At 41.3% G+C, this 20,674-nt stretch overlaps 1 protein-coding gene across 4 annotated transcripts in view; it reads right to left on the bottom strand.

The window, feature by feature from the left end:
* CDK6 (cyclin dependent kinase 6) overlaps positions 1-20,674 on the bottom strand; it is a 110,160-nt gene that overhangs the window by 65,297 nt on the left and 24,189 nt on the right. For all 4 annotated transcript variants that reach the window (XM_083705123.1, XM_083705125.1, XM_083705124.1 and 1 more), the window contains one exon: positions 12,071-12,206. In XM_083705123.1, coding sequence (XP_083561249.1) covers positions 12,071-12,206 — 136 coding nt within the window. The remainder of the gene's footprint in view (positions 1-12,070; positions 12,207-20,674) is intronic.

Raw genomic sequence — 20,674 nt, forward strand, 5'->3', positions numbered from 1 at the left:
AATACTTTGTGGAGCTCAGTGAAGAACACTTGCTTTTCATGGAGAAGGTTCTAGGCTCAATATTCGGCATCTCTAGGTAGGGCTTAAACATACCTGTCTTAAACCCAGAAGAGCCACTGCCAGTCAGTGTAGAGTTGACAATACTGAGCTAACTGGACCAAAGGTCTGGCTTGGTATAAGGCAGTTGACTTTATATGGCGTTGATATATTCACTGCATCAAAAATCTAAAAGATTTTTCACAGTTCTGCCAGTCTAACTAGGAATGCACATGGGACCTTCTGCATGCTGCCCCACTGAAGTGTGGGACCTCCCCAAGAAATATAGAGGGTAAAATTGTCAAGGGTAAGCTTGTTAATAGGAACAGGAATCCAACTAGCAAGTTTTTTTTTTGAGCGAGGAGGAAGTTGTGGCAAATATAAACTGCCCTGTGATCCTCAGATGAAGGGTGGTATAGAAATGTATTAAATGTATTAAATAAATAATACATTTTCAGACGTAGAACAAGTGTTAAGGTCAGTATAGCACCAACTTTCAACACAACTTTCGAATTCAGAAGAAAAAATGCAAAATAATTTGAGCTTGCCCTAGGAACTGATCAATAGAATGAAACCTTAAAAGATGAAAAAAGCAAGTTTCCAAACAATATATTATTTTCAAAATAAAATACCATTGTGCCAAAGAAATCTTGATGGTGGTAAGCAATTGGGGCTTTCTCCTGCTATGAATGAAGCTCACACGGAATGAATTCAGAGGGTTAATTTAGATATTGCTCAGTTCAGCAAACAACTTTAAACAAACTGAAGTGCCTCTGCTACACCAGGGCCTAAGTAACCTTTCATTTACTCATGCCAATTAAGGGGGGGGGACCCCAACAACAACCCACCAATCAGAGAACCCACCACACTAAAGTATGCACTGTTGCAAAATGCCACTCAATGAATTGGAAGCAAACTGGAAAGCAAATGAAAGAGGCTAGGAATCACCATCAAAAGAGTGCTGTTCTCTTTTGTGCCTTAGATATACTAAACAGTATTATTTACTGTGTGCCCTGCAAACTAGTGAGCAGCTGGGTGTTACACATTTCCATGCCATGTAACCTCTCCTTATGCAGAACCAGAAGAAAAGAGATCTCTCTGCTATGCCGTTCCGGTGGCAAAAGGAAAAGACAAGATGATGACTTTCCAGCTCATTGCACTTTTATAACATTCTCATCAATCACTGTGAGGTGGGTCTTTCTTGTTCTTGCTGGAGAAATGCTCTTGGTTTGCTGTTCACAATGCAGAATGACTTCACTAAATAGCTCATCAGGGTCACCTTCATCAGTTTCGTGTGTGGGGAGGACCCATAAAATTTAAGGCCTCCGGTTTGTTGCATGAAGGTCCACTTACTTAATTTTGATTGCAGGCTTGTGGCTTCAAGTTTTTCTCAAGCTGTGTCTGCGCTGACAAACCTTGCCACAGCTCATATTCAGGGACTATGTGGACCTATGCTTTTGCAACTGTACTGTATAAGCGCAAGTGGTAAAATTCACCATCCTGAATAATTTTATCTCTCTTCCTTTAAAACAAAAATAAAAATGCCTTTTGCTAGCTCTGAAGAAGGAAAATGAGAACAAGTATAAACTGATGCATGAAGGGGCAAAAAACCTTTATTTCACGTATAGGTGGTGACCATTTAGGTAAGTCCAATTCACACATGATCACCGATTCATGGGTCCTTTTGGATCTGGAAGAAGGCAGAATGGGGATGAAATAGGGCATTCTTATATGCACTCTGTGGGGGCTGGGAACAGAATCCCCATGTGAAATGGTCGCTTGCTTGCTCATGGGGTCTGAACTGGCAGTGACTGGCCAGGACCAAGACCTTGGGTTGTAGTGGATAGCTCAATGAAGATGCCGACCCATTGTGCGGCAGCAGTGAAAAAATCAAATTCCATGCTAGGAATCACTGTGCAAGAACTGAAAATAAAAAAGGTACTCAAAATGATCAAGGGGATGGAGAAACCTCCCTATTTGGAAAGGTTTCCGCATCAGAGGCTTTTCATTTTAGGGGAAAGGCAAGGAAGAGGCAATATGACTAGAACTCCTGCTGTTGAAGTGGAATACAATTGATGAAACTGTTAAATCAGCAATGGTCAGATGGGCACAGGACCTAGGACATGACATTATGTTTGCTGACTGGGAACAGTTGTGGACCACAGGTATAAAATTTACGGCTTGTAATGCCTTAAGAGAAAACATTATGAAAATGATTTATAGGTGGTACATGACCCCAGTCAAGCTTGCTAAGATTTATCATTTGCCCAATAATAAATGCTGGAAATGTAATGAGACTGAAGGTACCTTCTTTCACCTTTGGTGGACCTGCCCGAAGATTAAAGCTTTCTGGGAATGATCTATAATGAAATTAAGAAAGTACTTAAATGTACTTTTCATAAGAAACCAGAGGCATTTCTTTTGGGTATGGTGGGCCAACTGGTGCCAAGGAGGGACAAGATCTTTTTTATGTATGCCACAACGGCAGCAAGGATTCTACTAGCAAAGTATTGGAAGACACAAGAGCTACCCACGCTGGAAGAATGGCAGGCGAAAGTGATTGACTTTATGGGACTGGCAGAAATGACCGGCAGAATCCGCAACCAGGAGAAAGAAACTGTGGAGGAAGATTGGAAAAAGTTTAAAGTATATCTTAAAAATCGCTATAAAATTGAGGAATGTTAAAGTGTGAAGGGAAAGGAAGATGTATAATTACAGCTATATTTATTTTTTTCTGATTTAATGCGATATTGAATGGGAGAATAAGTTTAAATTTTAATTGGCTAAAAGAGTTGCTGAAAAATTCTGGAAGTAGGATGCAAAAAGGGGAAGGTATGGGGAAGTCCGAGAAAAGAGGCTTACGAAAAGGAGGTTAAGAAAGTAGGATTTATGTTTTTTTGTGTGTGTTTGTTGCTGTATGTATTGTTCAGTGTTGTGTTGATAAAAATGGAAAATCAATAAAAAATTATATATATATATATATATATGCTTTCGTATATATATAAAGAACTCCTGGGCACCCAAAGAATATGGAAGTTGGAAGAGTCAGGACAGACAAAAGAAGCACTTATTCAGGCAGCGCTCAGCTAACGGAGGGACTAGTTCCCACAGGAAGCAGTCATGGCTACCAACTTGGATGGCGTTGGACAAATTTGTGGAGGATAAGGCTATCAACATCTACTAGCCATGATGGCTGTGCTCTGTCTCTCAATCGGAGGCAGTGATGTTGGGTCTGACCCAGCAGGGTTATTATATTCATTGTCCACTTGGCTCAGTACTGCCTACAATAACTGGCAGTGGTGCTCCAGGATTTCATGCAGGAGACTTCCTCAGCCAGAGGTTGAACCTGGAAACTTGGGCATGCAAAGCAGATGCTCTACTACTGATCGACAGTCTTTCCATTAACTTAAAAGTTGAAGCACAAGTAGAGCACAAGTAAAGAAACACATGATATGAAAGCAGGTTAGCCAATGATGAAAATGATCAAAATACAATTGCCACCTGTTCTCATGAACTAACAATTTCTTTCTGACTGTTCAGATATTTAGAGACTGGGTTTGCTTTTGTTACAACCTTCCCGGGAAGTATGCTACCCTTTGCAGTTTTGGTTTACTGCAGCCAACAGGACATCTTTGCTTTTCTAGAAGTACATTATGGCCTGTGCACATCAAATCAGTAAAAGTTCCATGATTGTACAGGAAAAAAAATGAGGCCAGTTTGCAAAATCCATCCAATTCACCACTGCAGGCCAAAATTGGCACTACTTCGCCTGGAGAACTTTGGATCATAATCCAAAAACGTAATTTACTGCTTTGTGTGCTTTGGAAGGGATTACTACAACACAGCTGTAGTAATCACCCAGCCCACTGTGAATGCGACAATATGAGTGGGCTGGTTTTGGAGATGGGAGAGGTCTGAGTCTAGCCTTGTTGGTCCTGCCCTTTGCCCCCGATCTTCTCTGCTGCCTTGCAAGCTCATACCAACAGATTTGAGAACTTTGGAACCAGAACTTACACATGAATAGAGCTGCACTGGCCATTGTGGATTAATGCAAAAGTGCCTTGCACAGCAGTTTCAGAGCTTTGGAAATCAGCCCAGCCAAACCATCTTCCTCCAGGCTAATATTCTGCACTATATATGTGTGTTGAGGACTATATCCAATAACATGTCTGGTTTGGAGCTGGTTGTCTGCATAACTAAGCTACTCGGGACCAGCCTTTCCCAAGGGAATTCTCAGGGCATTGTGCTCTCTGAAGCTTTCTCAGGCTGCAAGATAAACTGGAAGATGTGCAAGTCCACCCTGGATGATTAACAAATTTGAGAAGATGGCATACAGCAAGTTGCTCTCCACCTGGCTTATGAGACTCAGGTGGAGATGGAGGATTACATGTTAACAGGTCAAGTTTGGAACATTTGTGCATCCAAACTTTGGGACCTCTAGATCAACTGGCCTGAGCTCCGTTCCAGTCCTATGCCTTGAGGGGTTTTTTAATGGAGATGCTGAGCTTGAACCTGGGGCATCTCGCATGTAAATCATTACAGTATTCTCTTTCTTTCCAATTGTTAGGTACTGAGTGCTGATACTTATGTAACCAAAATGGCACCACCTATGACCAGACACTGAGATCCAGCTCTGAGGGCTTTCTGGCGGTTTCCTCATTGTGAAAAGTGAGGGTACAGGGAACCAGGGAGAGGGCCTTCTCTGTAGTCGCACCTGCCCTGTGGAACGTGCTTCTGTCAGATGTTAAGGAAATAAACAACTATCTGACTTTTAGAAGACACCTGACATAGGGGAGTTTTTAATGTTTGATGCTTTGTTGTGTTTGAGGTTTTAATTTGTTGGAAGCTGCCCAGAGTGGTTGGGGTAATCCAGTGCAGGTTTGCAGGAACCCCAAGTTTTGCAGAAGTACAACAAATCCTTTTTTAAAAAAGAAAAGAAATCAAACCCAAAAGAGGCCAATGGAGACTGATCATGCTTCGTGGTCATGGAATGCTGGATGTGTGTAAAAAACGGAGGGGAGGAGGAACATCCACCTTTTAACTGAGTTGTGAGGTTCAGAAGATTCTCAAATAATGTTGTGCTTTAGATTTCCCTGATCAACTATGACCTATGACCCAATTCATATCCTTACATCACTGGTAGAGAGCCAAAGCAGTGTGACTCCACCTATACCATCTTAGTAATATATCAAGTGTGTCATGTGGACAGGGGCCATGCCCCTGCAGGCCAGCAAAACTGGTGTGGGGATTATTCATGTGCCTAGCCCTATCACCATGACCCACTTCCACTAGCAATTTTCACGCTACAGTCCTGCTACACATTAGCCCTACACCATGGAAGACCTATGCAGAGAAGGTCCCAGTGTTACCAGGGCAGCATGAGAGCAGCCATGCCTCAGATGGTAATATATGAACTGGGTCTTACTGTGTTTGCACTGCCTTTTGATGTTCTTGCCCTTGTTCCTCATTGTCAATTCCGATCTTCCTTGCAAATATCTTCCCTTCAGTGCTGATGGAAAGCCCCCTTGGAAACAACTATGTGATTTCTGTTCCATGCACAGCACCTTGCAGAATCTTGGTATCAAATCAATCTTTAACACCCTTGCAAAAGTATGAGTTCAAATGTGGATGTGGCATTGCTGGCTGCAAAGCCGCCTCTCTATCTTCTGCTCCTCTTTTGCTGAAACTGCACCACTACGCAGTCAAGTCTGCTATGTACCTTCCTTGATATGTGGGGAAGGAAGAGGAACTTAAAGGAATCCCATCCTCCTGGTGCCAGGGCATTGGTTTTAATCACGGTGGTAACTCAGCAAAGAACACCCGAAGATAATAAAACACATATTTAGAGATGGTTTGACTTCCCACAAGTCTTTTTTTTCCTTTCAACATCTCCTGTTTTAGTCTGTGTTGCTTCTCATTGAATGACAGGCCTGTGTAAGTCATACTTCAGTAATCTGAAGCATATGGCTCGTAGCTCACTGTTGTTTTTCTTATAGTTTCAGAATTAGTCTTTCCAATTTAAAATACATGAAAGACATCTGTATGCTCTTTCATTAAACTCCTTTTTATATTTATAACATCCTATGCATTCTTTTGGAATGTTTTCTATTGAACTGTGGAGTCCAGGCTTGGGCGGCAGCTATTTCCTTTGTATCACAGAGAGAGGAGTACTATTAGAATAGATCTCCATCTCTCTCTTACACACACAACACAATATATTCTTTGCTTATCCAAACAGGGATGTCTTGGGTTAATTTCAAACGAAATAATATTTTATGTGGATTCATACTTCAGCCCACACACCCTCTCATTCCAACAGCTCTCTGACCCCCACTTCCAACCCCCCACCTCCCTCCTGCAATAAAAATGGATGGAAAACTCCTTGGAATCTCCATTAATGGCTGTAACATAACATTCTGAAGCCTTTTGAGATTTCTAAATTGCAGCTGCACTGCAGAACTGTCCTACTGCAAAACAAATGGTATGTATTTTGTCTGCCGAATTTATTGCACCAAGTATGCTGAGATGGATTACATATAGCATTAGCTATGTTGGTCAAAATGGCATTCAGTGCTAGTCAAAATGTAAATCTAGGGCACATTTCATGTGAAAAGGAATAAGAGCAATTTTTTGGGAGTAAGTGAAATAAAATACTTGGAACATATTAACAATATTCTTGATTCTATGCATTTATGCGAGTATAACTACCTGTATACCATCAAAATGTCCATTTAACACCAATCCACTACCTTTTTTTGTGGGGGGTACAGTGCTAACACAGCTAAGCATTTTTGTGCTACTTCAGTATTACAGTGGGGGCACTGGATTTCTGATGCAATTTAACTAAAGCAAGGTTGTCATGCCATTTGGCTAAATTAAAATCTCAACTCAATACATGTTGGCCTGGATTGCACACACAGGTACACAAACACTCCACTTGTGTGCATTCCACTTGTGTGCAACAGCATGTACGTGTGTTGCTGCCAAATGCACAATTTTTTGGAACCAGGAAATGGTGCCAAGAGAGCCACGAAAAGAAGAGGAGAGAACTGGAGGGAAACAGCTTGCAAGGTCGCTCCAAGTGTCTTTCCACCCCCACTCACTCACCCTCCTTGGCTTTTTTCTTCCTGCCAGTATGGAGGGGGGACTCCATGCCACTGACCACCCACCTGCCCATTCTTCCCTCACTTGTGGCCATTTTGTTCCTCTTCCTTGCCACCCCACAAGCATGCAGCCATGTTATTTCTTGGGGATGGGGGAGAAACTAGATAGAGGGAACTGTCTACATAAACCTCCAAGACTAACAGGGAGAGCACCAAGAGGCTGCACAGTGGTGATGGGCACTGGGAGCCACTGACCCACCATTCAACTTTCTGATCATTGGAGGCAGGCAGGGCAGGTGGGTGCACATGTGCAAGGGCACATCACCACCCGGGGAAGGCAAGTGGGATGGGTGGGATCTGCCGAGAGAGGTACGTTTCCCAGCCTCTCTCAACAGTGCCCTTCCCACTTTATGTGATTTCCCATACATGCACGGAGCCTGGGAATGTAATGTCTATTTAAGTAGGGAGATGCCTTTAATGCTAAAAAATGATTGAGCATTATGCGCAGAAGCCTGTATGAGACTGAGCAATGCCTCTTCCTTCCACAATATTCAGTTTCACTTTCGTCATGTATAAATCAGGAATCACAGCTTACAATAAACTCCATTTAGTTGCAAAACAAGACAACTTCAAATCTTGGGTTATGAAGCTGGCATGCCTAACAAACCAGAGTTTATTTTAAATCACAATGATCTTGATCCATTGTCACTAACCCCCCCCCCAACCTAACAGCAGATTTGTATCTCCAGAAAAATCATTTGATTCTATGGTCCTGAGAGTACAGCACTTTAGAGGGTAGATGTGACAAGTGCATGTTTGATTAAAAATCCCTGCCCCTGAAATATTCATAGAATCAGAGTCATCTAGTCCAACTCCCAGCAATGTAATAGTATTATGACAAGAAAGACTCTGTGTGTAGTCTGGAGAGCTGTCCCTATCATTAGGCAGAATGAAGAAGCTATCTCAGATGACAGGTGTTGGGATGGGAAGTGGCAGTAAGGTGTGCAGAGCTGTGTGGTTTCCCTAAATTGGCCCGCGGCCCTCAGAGGCAGTATGAATATTGTCCTATTGACAGTGTTGCCAGTGTTAATGTCAGAGTTGACAGCCAGTCTGGTTGCCTTCTGTACACTGCATGTGGAATTGGGGAGGGATACTATCTTGTCCTTTGACATAGGGAGCAAAAAAACCCTTTGGATGGCTCTGGTATGGAGTTTAAATATATAGGGGAAGCATTCAAATATTTAGCCTCTGACCTTCCTGCCTTATGGAGTAATGCAGTCCCAGGAGGGCTATACTATATGCTCCCCCCGCCCAAATGTGTGGATATCTCTTAGATTCTGTAATATCAGATCTGCTTTACTGAAGTGAAAATAATCTTATCAGGTAAGTATCTAAAGGATTAAGCACCCAAACAGTGCATCTCTGTTATTTCACTCATGTCTTCATTCGTAGTTTTCTGTTTGCTGGCAGCAACACTCTAACTTTCCCATAATGTGTACTTTGTTTGAGTTTATTTTAAAAATGGGGAAAACTCTCAAAATAAAGGCAGTTCTATGTATACTGATTTGAAACCCGACGATCCAGAAACTGTACTGGCACGCTGGTTATCAGAAATAATGACGAAGAGAGAGGGAAAAGTTGTGTAAATGTGTGCAAACATAGGAAGAAATGAAGTGGAGAATCTCTGTTCTGTATACGTGGTTCTTTGCTGTTGTCGTTTTCAAAGAGTGAGCACCAAGTTAAGTACCTCCACATCTGTCTGATTTCAATAGGAGAGTTAAGTATATTCTTTAACTGTTTATATACTTGGGGGTGGGGGAATGATGAAATTCATAACTGGAAAAGATGTTTGCTTGGGTTTTCTTAGTCTCTTCCCAATAGCCTCCAAAAGAGCTTGCATGGATTTGAAAAGAAACAATAACTGTCCCAGGATATTGCTATTTTTTTGTAAGTGCAAGGATTTCATTTTTTTCACATATGGAAATTGCATTATTCCTGACTGATCATTAAAGGTTTTTGTGAAGACTCAAAAAATGAGTTACATAATAAGGTACCCTTGATTTCAGAATCCTATAGCTCCTTACTAATCTGCAAATAGCTATCACAGGTCCTTAATGATGTCCTGTGCTTGATTCTGAAATTTTGATTTGACAAACCTATGGAATATAAGTGGAGATTTCCCATGCACCCCTGCAGACAGGAGGTGAAGGTATTTTCAAATTAGCATATGATCACCACAACTATGTGGGTTAAATTATGCAAGGCTGTTTGGTGCAGGCTCTCATCTTGGAGAAGGTTGGTGACAATTTGATCTCATTAACTTAAGTATCACTGATTTCAGTAAAATTCACTTCCAATTAAGCCTATAAGTAGGATTGAATGCTAACAATCCAATGCTGTTTACAGGCAACACCCATTTTAGGTGTGAGAAATATGCGTGCGATTGTGCACAGCAACGAACCTGGAAGTGACCAGAAACGTCATAAAGACATCACTGAAACATCACTAAAAGGGCAGAACGAGGGTGGAAAGGGGCGTTTGCAAGATTTTTCAGTGGGTTTCTGATTTCATGCAAGCACACAATGACCCAGAATGCAACCCCCATGTAAATTGGGGGCTGCCTGTACTTGGAACGAAGTCTTATTCATTTCAGTGGGGGTTATTTCCACTTAAAACTACACAGGACTGTAGCTTTAGCATGCCAGAAAAGGACTTTGTTGCTCTTTCAAAGTGTCTACCAGATTGTTGGCACTTAATTAAGCAGCAGTAGAATTAAAAGTAAAAATGGAATTAGTAACACAACACATTCACTATGTTTTTCAAATAGGCAAATGTAAAATATCCATGTACTTTTCAGGAAATAATGATTTTTATATTTATATACAATGACTTCACTTTTTGCTAAATTCTAGCAACGCTCATGATTTTAAAACTCTGGGGTTCCTCAGCTTTTGTTTATTTCACTGTTATTTATATATATCTGTCCTGGAGTTTTTCACCTTGTGCACTGTGCCAATACTCAAATATGATCAACTGATTATGAGCATCAGTGACAGATGGCAAATGGCTCTTGCCTCAGCACTGAGAACTGACATTCTCAGAGAAGCCAGATCTTCACAGTAATTGATTCTTTGTCATGCAATGATGTCATGTGTTGCCTGTTTTATGGACAGAATGGAAAATGCAAAGCATACAGAATGGGCAACAGACGCGCAGTCCATTCCACTTAGACTGTGCAAACCTCACAATGGACAGCTGCCGAAATGGGGTAAAATATGGCAAGCATTCTTTAGAGCTGGCAATAACTAGCAGCCTGGTCCCATGTCCTATTGCAGAGTTATAGTGGAGCACAGCATCCACCACTGAGTATTTCATTAAAGATAGTACCCATTGCTCAAACATGGCATGCTGGCTTCACTTTTTTTTATAGCAGATGTGTATGTAATGACCATATCTAGTAGATGACAAAGGATTTCCATTTGTTTCCATATACAATTCAAGGTCCTAGGCTTTGACTTATGAAATTCTAAGTGACCTATAATTAATGTCTGAAGGATGTCCTCTTCTATATGAACATGCTCATTCTTTAAGATCTCAAGTCCTACCCTGAGCATTCTTATCTTCAGAGGCTGAGTTGTACCTGGGGCAGGGCCTTTTTTGTAGTGGCACCCCCTCCTATGGAGAGCCACCCTGAATAAATATTTGCCTAGTGCCTACTTTTTATCATTTAGACATTGAGTGATGCCTGTTTTTTCTCTCAAGCTTTTGGTTAAGGACATGATAATTTGTTGCTGGCAGCTCTTGTGTATTCATCGTTTCAGTGTATTTCTTATATTAACTGCAAGCCACCATGAGCATTTTGCAGAAAGATTAAAATATTTAAAATATATGAATCAAATAAAAAAACCATGCCTGCCCAAGTGATAGCATCAAGCCTTTATACCCAACCAGATGGGTGGGGTATAAATAATAAAATAAATTTATTATTATTATCTGCCTCTTATACTGGACAAAACTGGACAGGCTCTTTCTGCCTTCCAGCTATCTAATAGACTTATTAAAAACACATAAACACAAGTCACAGGAACATGATAGTGGAATGCACTAAAATACAGTACAGGAATATTCTGGACAGCAAATAAATAACAAAATCATATAAATATATGAAGCTGCTTGATGTTGAGTCAGACCATTGCTCCATATAGTTTACTACTGGGTACAATAGGATTAGCTAACATTGTGCTCTCCGGATATCGCTGGACTACATTTCCTATCACCCTCTGCAACCATGACCAGAGATCTGGTATGATGAAAACTGCAGACCACCAACATTTGACTGATAGCACTTTGGCTACCCCAATCAACTGGCAGCAACTTTCCAAAAAGCAGTTCCATGCTCTTTCTGGACCTACCTGAGATGCCATTGGGCTTCTGTCTACAAAACATGAGCTCTACTGCTGAGCTATGGTTCTTTACTAGAGGCTGATAATAAATACAGAGGACCAGTTCAGCTGTGAGCCATGGTTTGCTGGTACAAGCACTAGCAATGGGAAGCCTCAGGCTCATAAACACTTTCCTCCCCTTTCCCCATATGTACCCAGCCTTTAGATAAATGGGGGTATGACTAGAAGCTTCTGATTCTGATTTACAACAAATGGTAGTTTGTGATTTTAGATGAACACTGCAAACTGGTTTATTCAAACCACTTGTTCTCAACCCAAAAGCTGAAACCATGATGAAGAGCATTTTTTATAATTAATTATAAATTATTTTTATAAGAACCAATGCCTCTGAATTTGAGAGAGAGGTAATTAATTTAATCTCCTCTAAATCAGATAGAAGTCGTCCTGAAAACGCTTCCGCTGTATGTTTGTCTTTAGCATATTATTCCATAAAATTATGTACAAACCTCCCCTACCCTTCTTTGATACCTTTATAGTTTCGCTAGGCACACCGGGCTCTGGAACTTTATTCAAATAAGTGGTCAAGTCTTGATCAACATGTTCAAACACCAGTGTTAGTTTCGTCTCTCGGTCTGTTCGGGATGCTGTGCATACATCGAACAACCTAAGAAAGGGGAAAAACACATAAATGCTAAGTTAATGAGTGGAAACCAGCAAAAGATTAGTGTTAGAAACTGAGATATGAAAGCTAGGATCTAAATGGCACCTTAAACCTAGATTATGGGCACAAAACGAAATGTCTAGGCAATTTTTTTTTATAATACAAAGCTGAAAATGAATGAACTGCAGCTAAAATATTATGTTCATTTTTCACATTGTCTTGTCCTTCCCCTGCCCACCCCCTAATATTCTTAAGAGGGTCTCTTCTCCAGTCTACTGAGTAGCTGGAAGTTGGAAGGCAGAAAAAGGTCCTCTCATCCTTCAACTCTGCAGTTTTAATATGAAATCTTAGCCGCAGTACTGCACCCAGAGCTTAGAAGCTGCTCACACTAATGATATTCCCGGTCACAAAATGCGCCTAGAACAATGGGAGTTTCGAACACTGCAAAGGAGTCCTTTGAAATAACTTTCATTTATTATGAAACATGACATGCAGAAAGATCCTGCTGAATCTGGGTACCAAACACACAGATACCTAGCAAGAGGTATTCTGAGGCATACAGCCACTGATTCTGGAAGCAGAATCTTCTTCTTTGGTGTTCACTCATAGCAGAGTAAGATTGTCTTCAAAGAACACGGTCTTAACAGCGAGTCTGTAAGTGACTGTGGAGCCCAATTCTGGATCTACATGTCCTTCCACAGTGGAAGCACAAATTACCTTGAGAGTCTCTAAACCTCTTTTGTTGACCTGCAGCATTACACTTCCATTTTAAAGTTCAGAATAGAGTAGTTGCTTTGGAAGATGATAATCAGGCAAGTTCCCCTGCATTCCCAGGTTATAGGTAAAAAAAATTCAGAGACACCGTTGTTGAAATCTTTCAAGGAGCTGAAGATGGCGCTTATAAGTCGTCCATGTTTCACAAGCATACAGTAAGCTTGGTAGTACAATAGCTTTGTAAACAAGCATTTTGGTTTCCCTGCGAATGTTCTGGTTCTCAAACATTCTGCACTTCATTTGGGAGAAAGCTGCACTTGCAGAGCTCAGGCAATACTAGATTTCAACATCAATGTTGGCCCTTGTGGAAAGATAACTGCTGAGGTAGGAGAAGTGATTGAGACTTTCCAACGTTACACCATTGAGTTGGATTTGTGGCGCTGCAGAGGGGTTGTTTTGTGCTTGTTGGTGCAGCACTTTGGTGTTTTGGATGTTGAGTGATAGGCCAAGCTTTTCGTAAGATTCTGCGAAAGCTTACACATTGTCATCAGCATACTGAAGCTCTATGACGGAAGTTATGATAACCTTACTCTTTGCTTTCAGCCTACTCAGATTAAAGAGCTTTCCATCTGTTCAATATATGAATTCTACTCCGGTGGGAAGTTTCCCTTTGACAAAGTGTAGGATCATGGCAATGAAAATAATAGAGTTGGATGAAGACAGCCATTGCGACTAGTAGCCACTGAGTCTTATCCTCCCTGAATTTGTCTAATCTCCTTTTAACGCAATCCAAGCCAACAGCCATCACTACATATTGTAGGAGACAATTACATAGTTTAACTGTCTGCTATGTAAAGAAGTACTTTTGTGTGTTCTGAATCTTCCAATATTCAGTTTCATTGGATGACCCCACATAATAGTATTATAAGAGGAGAAAAACTTATATCCATCCACTTTATCCACATCATGTATAATATTATGCACCTTTATCATGCCCCTCTTTACTAATTTCTCCCCCCATCCAAATACTGTAGGCTTTCCTCATAGGGGAGTTGTTGCTCCAGGTCCTTGAGCACTTTGCTTGCTCTTTTCTGTACAGCTATCGGTATGTTCAAAGGGAAAGGGAGGTGTATCAAGCAGCTTGCCCCCATCACCACCCTTTCCAAGAAGCATAAACTATGGAGAAAGGGAAGATCCAGTGAAAGTAGCAATTTACTTTTCCAAACTCGGTACATACTACACAGCTGAATCTGCCCTAGACATGCACTCTTTCTAGGCTCCACTTTCAACTGCTTCCTACCAACTTTAATTTCTCTCTTGAAGATACCATCTGCCCCTTGTAAGTAAGTTGTGTATTCTATAATACCAGACAGGTCACAATGCAGTTAAGAAAAATATAGTTAAGAAAAATGCTTTGCCTTTGTCTAGAACTTTTTCATCTTCAGATATCAAAGGAAGTTTGCAAATTGGGTAAGCATTAATATCCCAAAGAACAAAGAGCCGAACCAACCTGCAAGTGGAAGCACAGTAATCTTTCAGTTAAGATTCTGATCTGCCATTTCAAAGATTACCTGGGCTAAGCAGAGAAGCCCCAATTAACCCAGAGCTGAATGGGGCTTGCACTAGCTTACAGGCTTCAGCCAAATTCATTTTCAAGTTAAAGGAAAATTGGAAGATGAGTTCCTGAAGTACTTCTACCTTGCAGTAGACAAAAAGTCACCAGAGAAATAACTAAAGGATGAATTTAAATATCTGTTTTGTTTTTTTAAGCAATGTAGTATTTTTATTGTACAGATGATGCTTTATAACATGGTATCTTCTAGCAAATCCAGTGAGAAATGTTAGTCTTCAGCGAAGCTAACCCAGGTAACTTGATGAATGACAGGAACACTGTAGTTTTGGAGGAGGGGACTCATGGAACTGTGGTGGAGCAGAAACAATCCATGCATGAACTCTCCCTTCCAGCATGAAACTGTTCACATGACTCAGTGACCATCACCATGCGAAAGGTCCTTTGAATCTTCTCTGCCATGGCTTATGTATTATCTGGCCTTGGAAACTAGTGCAGTAAAAGTAGATATGTGTCTACCGCTGCAGTCACAAAAATGAATTATGAAGCCTTTACCAAATCCATTTTTAAAAAATTCTAATACATTAGGCATCTCTTTGAAACTGAGAAGTGGTAGGATCATCATGCAAAGAGAAAACCTCACACACTGAGAAATAAAGGTACCGACCCATTCTGTCTCACCCTATCTGTACATCTATACAAATTCTAAGTGGCCTAGAACAGTTTAAAATCTTGTGTTCCTTGCCCATAGTATAAATATACCAATTTTAAGTTATTTCTTTATCAGTCTTTCATGCGACAAAAACTTTCCTCAGACACAAGGACAGGTTCCAGTTGTATACTTGTGGCGGCGTTTTCCTACATAGGTAAAACCGCCCATTTTCAAGGATCAAAATAAGAATAGGCAAATTCATGGAGGAAAAAAGGACTTTGAGTCATGATGGCTATGTGTCCCATGTCTGGTATCAGAGGCAGTATGTCTCTGAACACTATTTGCTGGGGATCGTGAGCAAGAGGCTGCTACTGTGCTCATACCTTTTGTCTGATCCTGCAGAGAACTTCTTAGATTCAGTTAGGTAAGGAACATGTGCCTTTGCACAGCAGGACCACTATGGGCTGAAGTCACTAGTTAAATTTAAATTCCCTGAAATTTGTCAGGAGTTAATAATTTGCAATATATTTATATAAATCATGTATCACAGTAAACAAACATAGAGGAGCCAGGCAAGTATGAGATCTGAACATAAACATTGGAAAATATTTCCAACTGTATGTTTCTGTTAAACAACATTTACTTAATTTTTAAACACCTTTTTTTGCCAAGTATTTAATACATTGGCAAAGCTACTCTTTCACCTAATGCAGTATTTTTAAAAAGATTCCTCTGTGTAGAATGTGAACACCATCAATATTCTGCACATTTCTTCTAGAGGTCAATCAAATGCTTACGGCTGCCAGGTCCCTTGGCTGTAAAGGGTTTTACACCTCTGGCTCCTGACTGTATAGTGCTAGTGATTTGGGGATTGGCGGCATTGTTACTGTTTTCATTCATTTATTTTTGTTGTGCATTCTGTTTCATCATATAATGTTGTCATGAAGAATTATCTTGGGAAATACACAACTGGAAAAGTGGTATAAGTTTAATTAATAAGTAACATTAAACTACAATATGTTTGAACATCTTGCCCAAGTTACTTGGCTTGATATTATTATTCTACCCATGTGCATGGCAAGCAAGTGGAGGATGATTTGTTCTGGCCAAGTTTCTGTGGCTGGGTTCTTTTAGTGACTGATCAACCTCGCTGTCAAACTGTGTATTTTGAGTACTCACTGCAGAATCTGAGTGCGTTGGACAGGCTAAAAATCCAAGGGCACAATCCACCAGGGTCCTCTCCGGTGCAGAGAGCACTGCTAAGGAACAGGACTTCAATGAGATCTGCATGAGATAATTCCCCGGTATATTTGTATGCACATAGCAAACAAATATGGGGTAGAACTCAAGAGTTGTTCCAAAGCTTACTTTCTGGAAAGTGTGAGGAGGGACTTTTAATTTATTTGTTTTGTTACATTTTTAATCCAATTCATCAGAAATAAATAATAGGCCACTTTCCCCAAAGTCTCACAGAAATAAATACGTTTTTCACTGCCTATGGAAAGAATGTGATTGGGGGCAGGTGGCAGCAGCCACAATTCAGCGGGGAGGGAATTCATGACTGGGATTCCAAAACTGCCCTGGAGAAAGTTACCACCAGACAGGCCATGCTACCAGGTTGCAGAATGTTGGCAACCACAAATTGTTCATAAATTCTATGAGACACTTTGAAAGCACAAATATTATACATATAAATATTTCATTATATCAAGCAATTGGTATCAAGGGAATTATTATTATTATTATTATTATTATTATTATTATTATTATTATTATTATTTATATGCAGCCCATCTGACTTGGTTGCCCCAGCCACTCTGGGCAGCTTCTAACAAAGTATAAAACCACAGTAAAACATCAAACAATAAAAACTTCCCATTACAGCTATCTGCTTTATTTTAATTTTTTTTTTTTTACTGAACTGTATAATATATATTTTAAACAAAACGTGGGTATCTGCCTTGATATTTTGAGAGCCAAATAATTCAATGCCATGTCTTAGGAATACCATTTAAAGCTACCCACATGTGAATCTGTTGGAACAAGTTTGTCAATTCAAACTGTCAGGTTCTGAGTACAAGAGGACTGTTATAATTGTGTACAGGTGTACCTTGGATCTTGAATTCCCTGGAACTCGGACGTTTTGGCTCCCAAACATCGCAAACACGGAAGTGATTGTTATGGTTTGCGAACGTTCTTTTGGAATCCGACAGCGCTTCTGCGGATTCTGATTGGCTACAGGAGCTTCCTGCAGCCAATCAGAAGCCGCAATTTGATTTTCGAACATTCTGTAAGTCACACGGACTTCTGGAACGGATTCCGTTCGACTTCCAAGGTACGACTGTACACTGAATCGGGGGGGGGGGGGGAGAGCAGGATCATTTCCACTGGTGCCCAATGAACGTATTTTAAAAACCAAAGAATGTAAGGTAAGCCTGCTGGATCAGATCCATAGCCTACCTAGTCCAGCAACGTGTTCTCACAGTGGCTGACCAGATGCCTGTGGGAAGTCTGCAAGCTGGACATGAGTGCAAGAGCACTCTGCCCACCTGTGATTCCCACCAACTGGTATTCAGAGTCATAATGTCTCTGTTTATGTACCTACATGTGTTCTCTACATACATTCAGAACATCATCTAGAAGACTTTAGATATGCATATCTAAAGCATGGTTTCTAATTGCATTTATACAGAGCGCATGCAGGTACAGTTTGTTTGTACATGAATAGGCTCTTTTAATAGTGATGCTGAATGGGGAGGAGAGGGGAGGGGTAGCAGGTGTGACTCCACTTCCCAAATGCACGCATTCAGTGTACAATATTGCAACATATTCAAAATCCTAACTCCCTCTGTTCAAGACAAAGGAATGCACACCTGCAGATCTTCTGAATATCTTTTTCTTGACAAAGGGCTTATGTGGAGCTCAAAGACTCTCAGTAGGGCTACCTAGTGTTCCACAACCAAGATAAAATTATATAATTTGTTTTAATACAGTTTAAGCTGCAACACTATGCCCACTTTCTCAGCAATACAATGTGGGTCAATGGAGAGCAATGTGCATCAGGTTGTTAATCTCATAGAATTCAACAAGTTCATTTAAATCAAAGTACTTCAGGATGTGGATTGGAAGGTAAAACAATTAAAGCTTGGTCTTGTCATTTTGGAATTATGCACACATTAGGCTTTGGTTCTCATTTACTCCAGAGTACTAGCCATCAGCATCTGTCCACAGCAAAATAGAGTTCTCAATTACTTCAAGCCTCTCCATAGAAATAAAGTGTGTAGTTACCTAATTACAAATGGGGTTGTTGGTTCTACATACAGCAACAGGGCAACATGTACACAAACCCTGAAGTTTCACTCCTTCACAAAACACATTTTAGGAACACATCAGTCTGTCTCCCAGGCATTAATTCCCTAGGACAAATATATGGTGTAGATTAAGGGTAAGGGTAAAGGTAACCCTGACCATTAGGTCCAGTCATGAGCGACTCTGGGGTTGCGACGCTCATCTCGCTTTATTGGCCGAGGGAGCCAGCGTACAGCTTCCGGGTCATGTGGCCAGCATGACGAAGCCGCTTCTGGCGAACCAGAGCAGCGCACGGAAACGCCGTTTACCTTCCTGCCAGAGCGGTACCTACCGTATTTTTCGCCTTATAGGACGCACCGGCTCATAGGACGCACCTAATTTTGGGGGGGGCGGGAATAAAGGGGGAAAAATATTTTCCCCCAGGCGCGGGGGAAATAATATCTCTCCGCAAGCTGTGGGAACACAGGCCGGGCTCCCACGGCTTGCGGAGAGCTGCGCGAAGCTAAGCCTGGGCACGCTGCGCCTCCCCGCTGTCCCCCGAGCTTGCGGGGCTGGCGGCAGGGAGAAGCGGGATTCTCCCCACTGCCAGCCTCCAAACCAGATCAGGGGGTAGCGGGAAGGCGCGCTGCGCCTCCCCGCTGTCCCCTGAGCTTGTGGGGCGGGCGGTGGGGCTCTCCTGAAGCCTGGAGAGCGAGAGGGGTCGGGGCGCACCAACCCCTCTCGCTCTCCAGACTTCAGCGAAAGCCTGCATTCGCCCCATAGGACACACACACATTTCCCCTTCATTTTGGGAGGGGGGAAAGTGTGTCCTACAGGGCGAAAAATATGGTATTTATCTACTTGCACTTTGACGTGCTTTTGAACTGCTAGGTTGGCAGGAGCAGGGACCGAGCAACGGGAATTCACCCCGTCGCAGGGATTCGAACCGCCAACCTTCTGATCAGCAAGTCTTAGGCTCTGTGGTTTAACCCACAGTGCCACTTGCACCCCTATGGTGTAGATTAGCCAATCACAAATATAGCCAGCAACTGTTCCCATAGACATAGAAGCACTTCTAGCAGCTGCATTAGTGGGAGTTGTTACATGCCAATATCCATGGTTAACCAGTTCACACAATATGGTTATCCATGGGAGTGCCAACCTGTGCGTGCAACCATTGTATACGATTTGTGTGCAAAGAAGCTATGTGTACCCAATCCTAAGACTATATTATGGATTTAGCTGTATTAACATGAATGCCCTCTCCCAAGGTAACTATAGTTCTAAGGCTCTTTTAGCACAACACTCTGTCCAAAGTACACTTCCTAGGATTCTCCGGGAGACACCAGGTTCAAAACTGGTTTAAAACTGTAGTAGGTATACCCAGTGTCAGCACCTCTGAATTAACAATAGCAGGAAGAACATTCTGAAGATCTTGAAATATTTTGAAGACAGTAAACTGAACAAGTACCCTTTACCCGTCTGTCCCTAATTGAGCATAAATATCTACAACTACAGCCACAAATGCTATCTAAACTAAGCACCTTTAAGTAGAACATGTATTAGGCCTTAATACTACAAAACAACTTCTAGCAATGTCTCTGCCAAATATTTCTGGAAGAAGCAGACAACACCATGAGAAACACCCTCTTGCTTGGGTAAGAATTCTTTATTACAAACTGTATCCTTTTTATATCCACTGTGAAAATCATACAGATGTGTTTCCATAACAGTTGCCTACTATGTTAAAAATAATGAGTTACTCAAAAGTACTTCTGGGTTCCCCCTCCTACCCACCCATTTTCTGCTTATTATAACTTTGTAACAAGCCAGAACATGTGAAAAACTTGCTTCAAAAGGCTACATTATGTGCAGGTATAATAAAGAGAAATGCATCCAAATTAATACAAGATTTGCCTGCTGAATGCCGTAAATACAACCTATTGTATGTTTTCATTCTTTACAACAATTAAAATTAAGAAAGGCAAGAGAAACATCAAGGAGAAATGTTGGGTTCCCAGCTGCAGTCCCTCTTCCTCTCTCCCTTTCTACCTGCCCCTTTGCCATTTCCTTGGCAGTGGCAAGGAATTATCAGCATTACCAATACGGCATCACCTGTGGCCTCAGGTTTTTAGGAGTCTAAAGATCTCTGGAGGGAAAGAAAGGCTCTGTGCAAAAAATACACCCAGTCTGTTCCAGAAACAATTCATCAGGCAGGTAAGGAAGAGTTGTGGCAACTTCCTAGCA

Source organism: Podarcis gaigeae (assembly GCF_964106915.1).
Source record: "Podarcis gaigeae genome assembly, chromosome: 12".
In the NCBI taxonomy this organism is placed as follows: Eukaryota; Metazoa; Chordata; class Lepidosauria; order Squamata; family Lacertidae; genus Podarcis; species Podarcis gaigeae.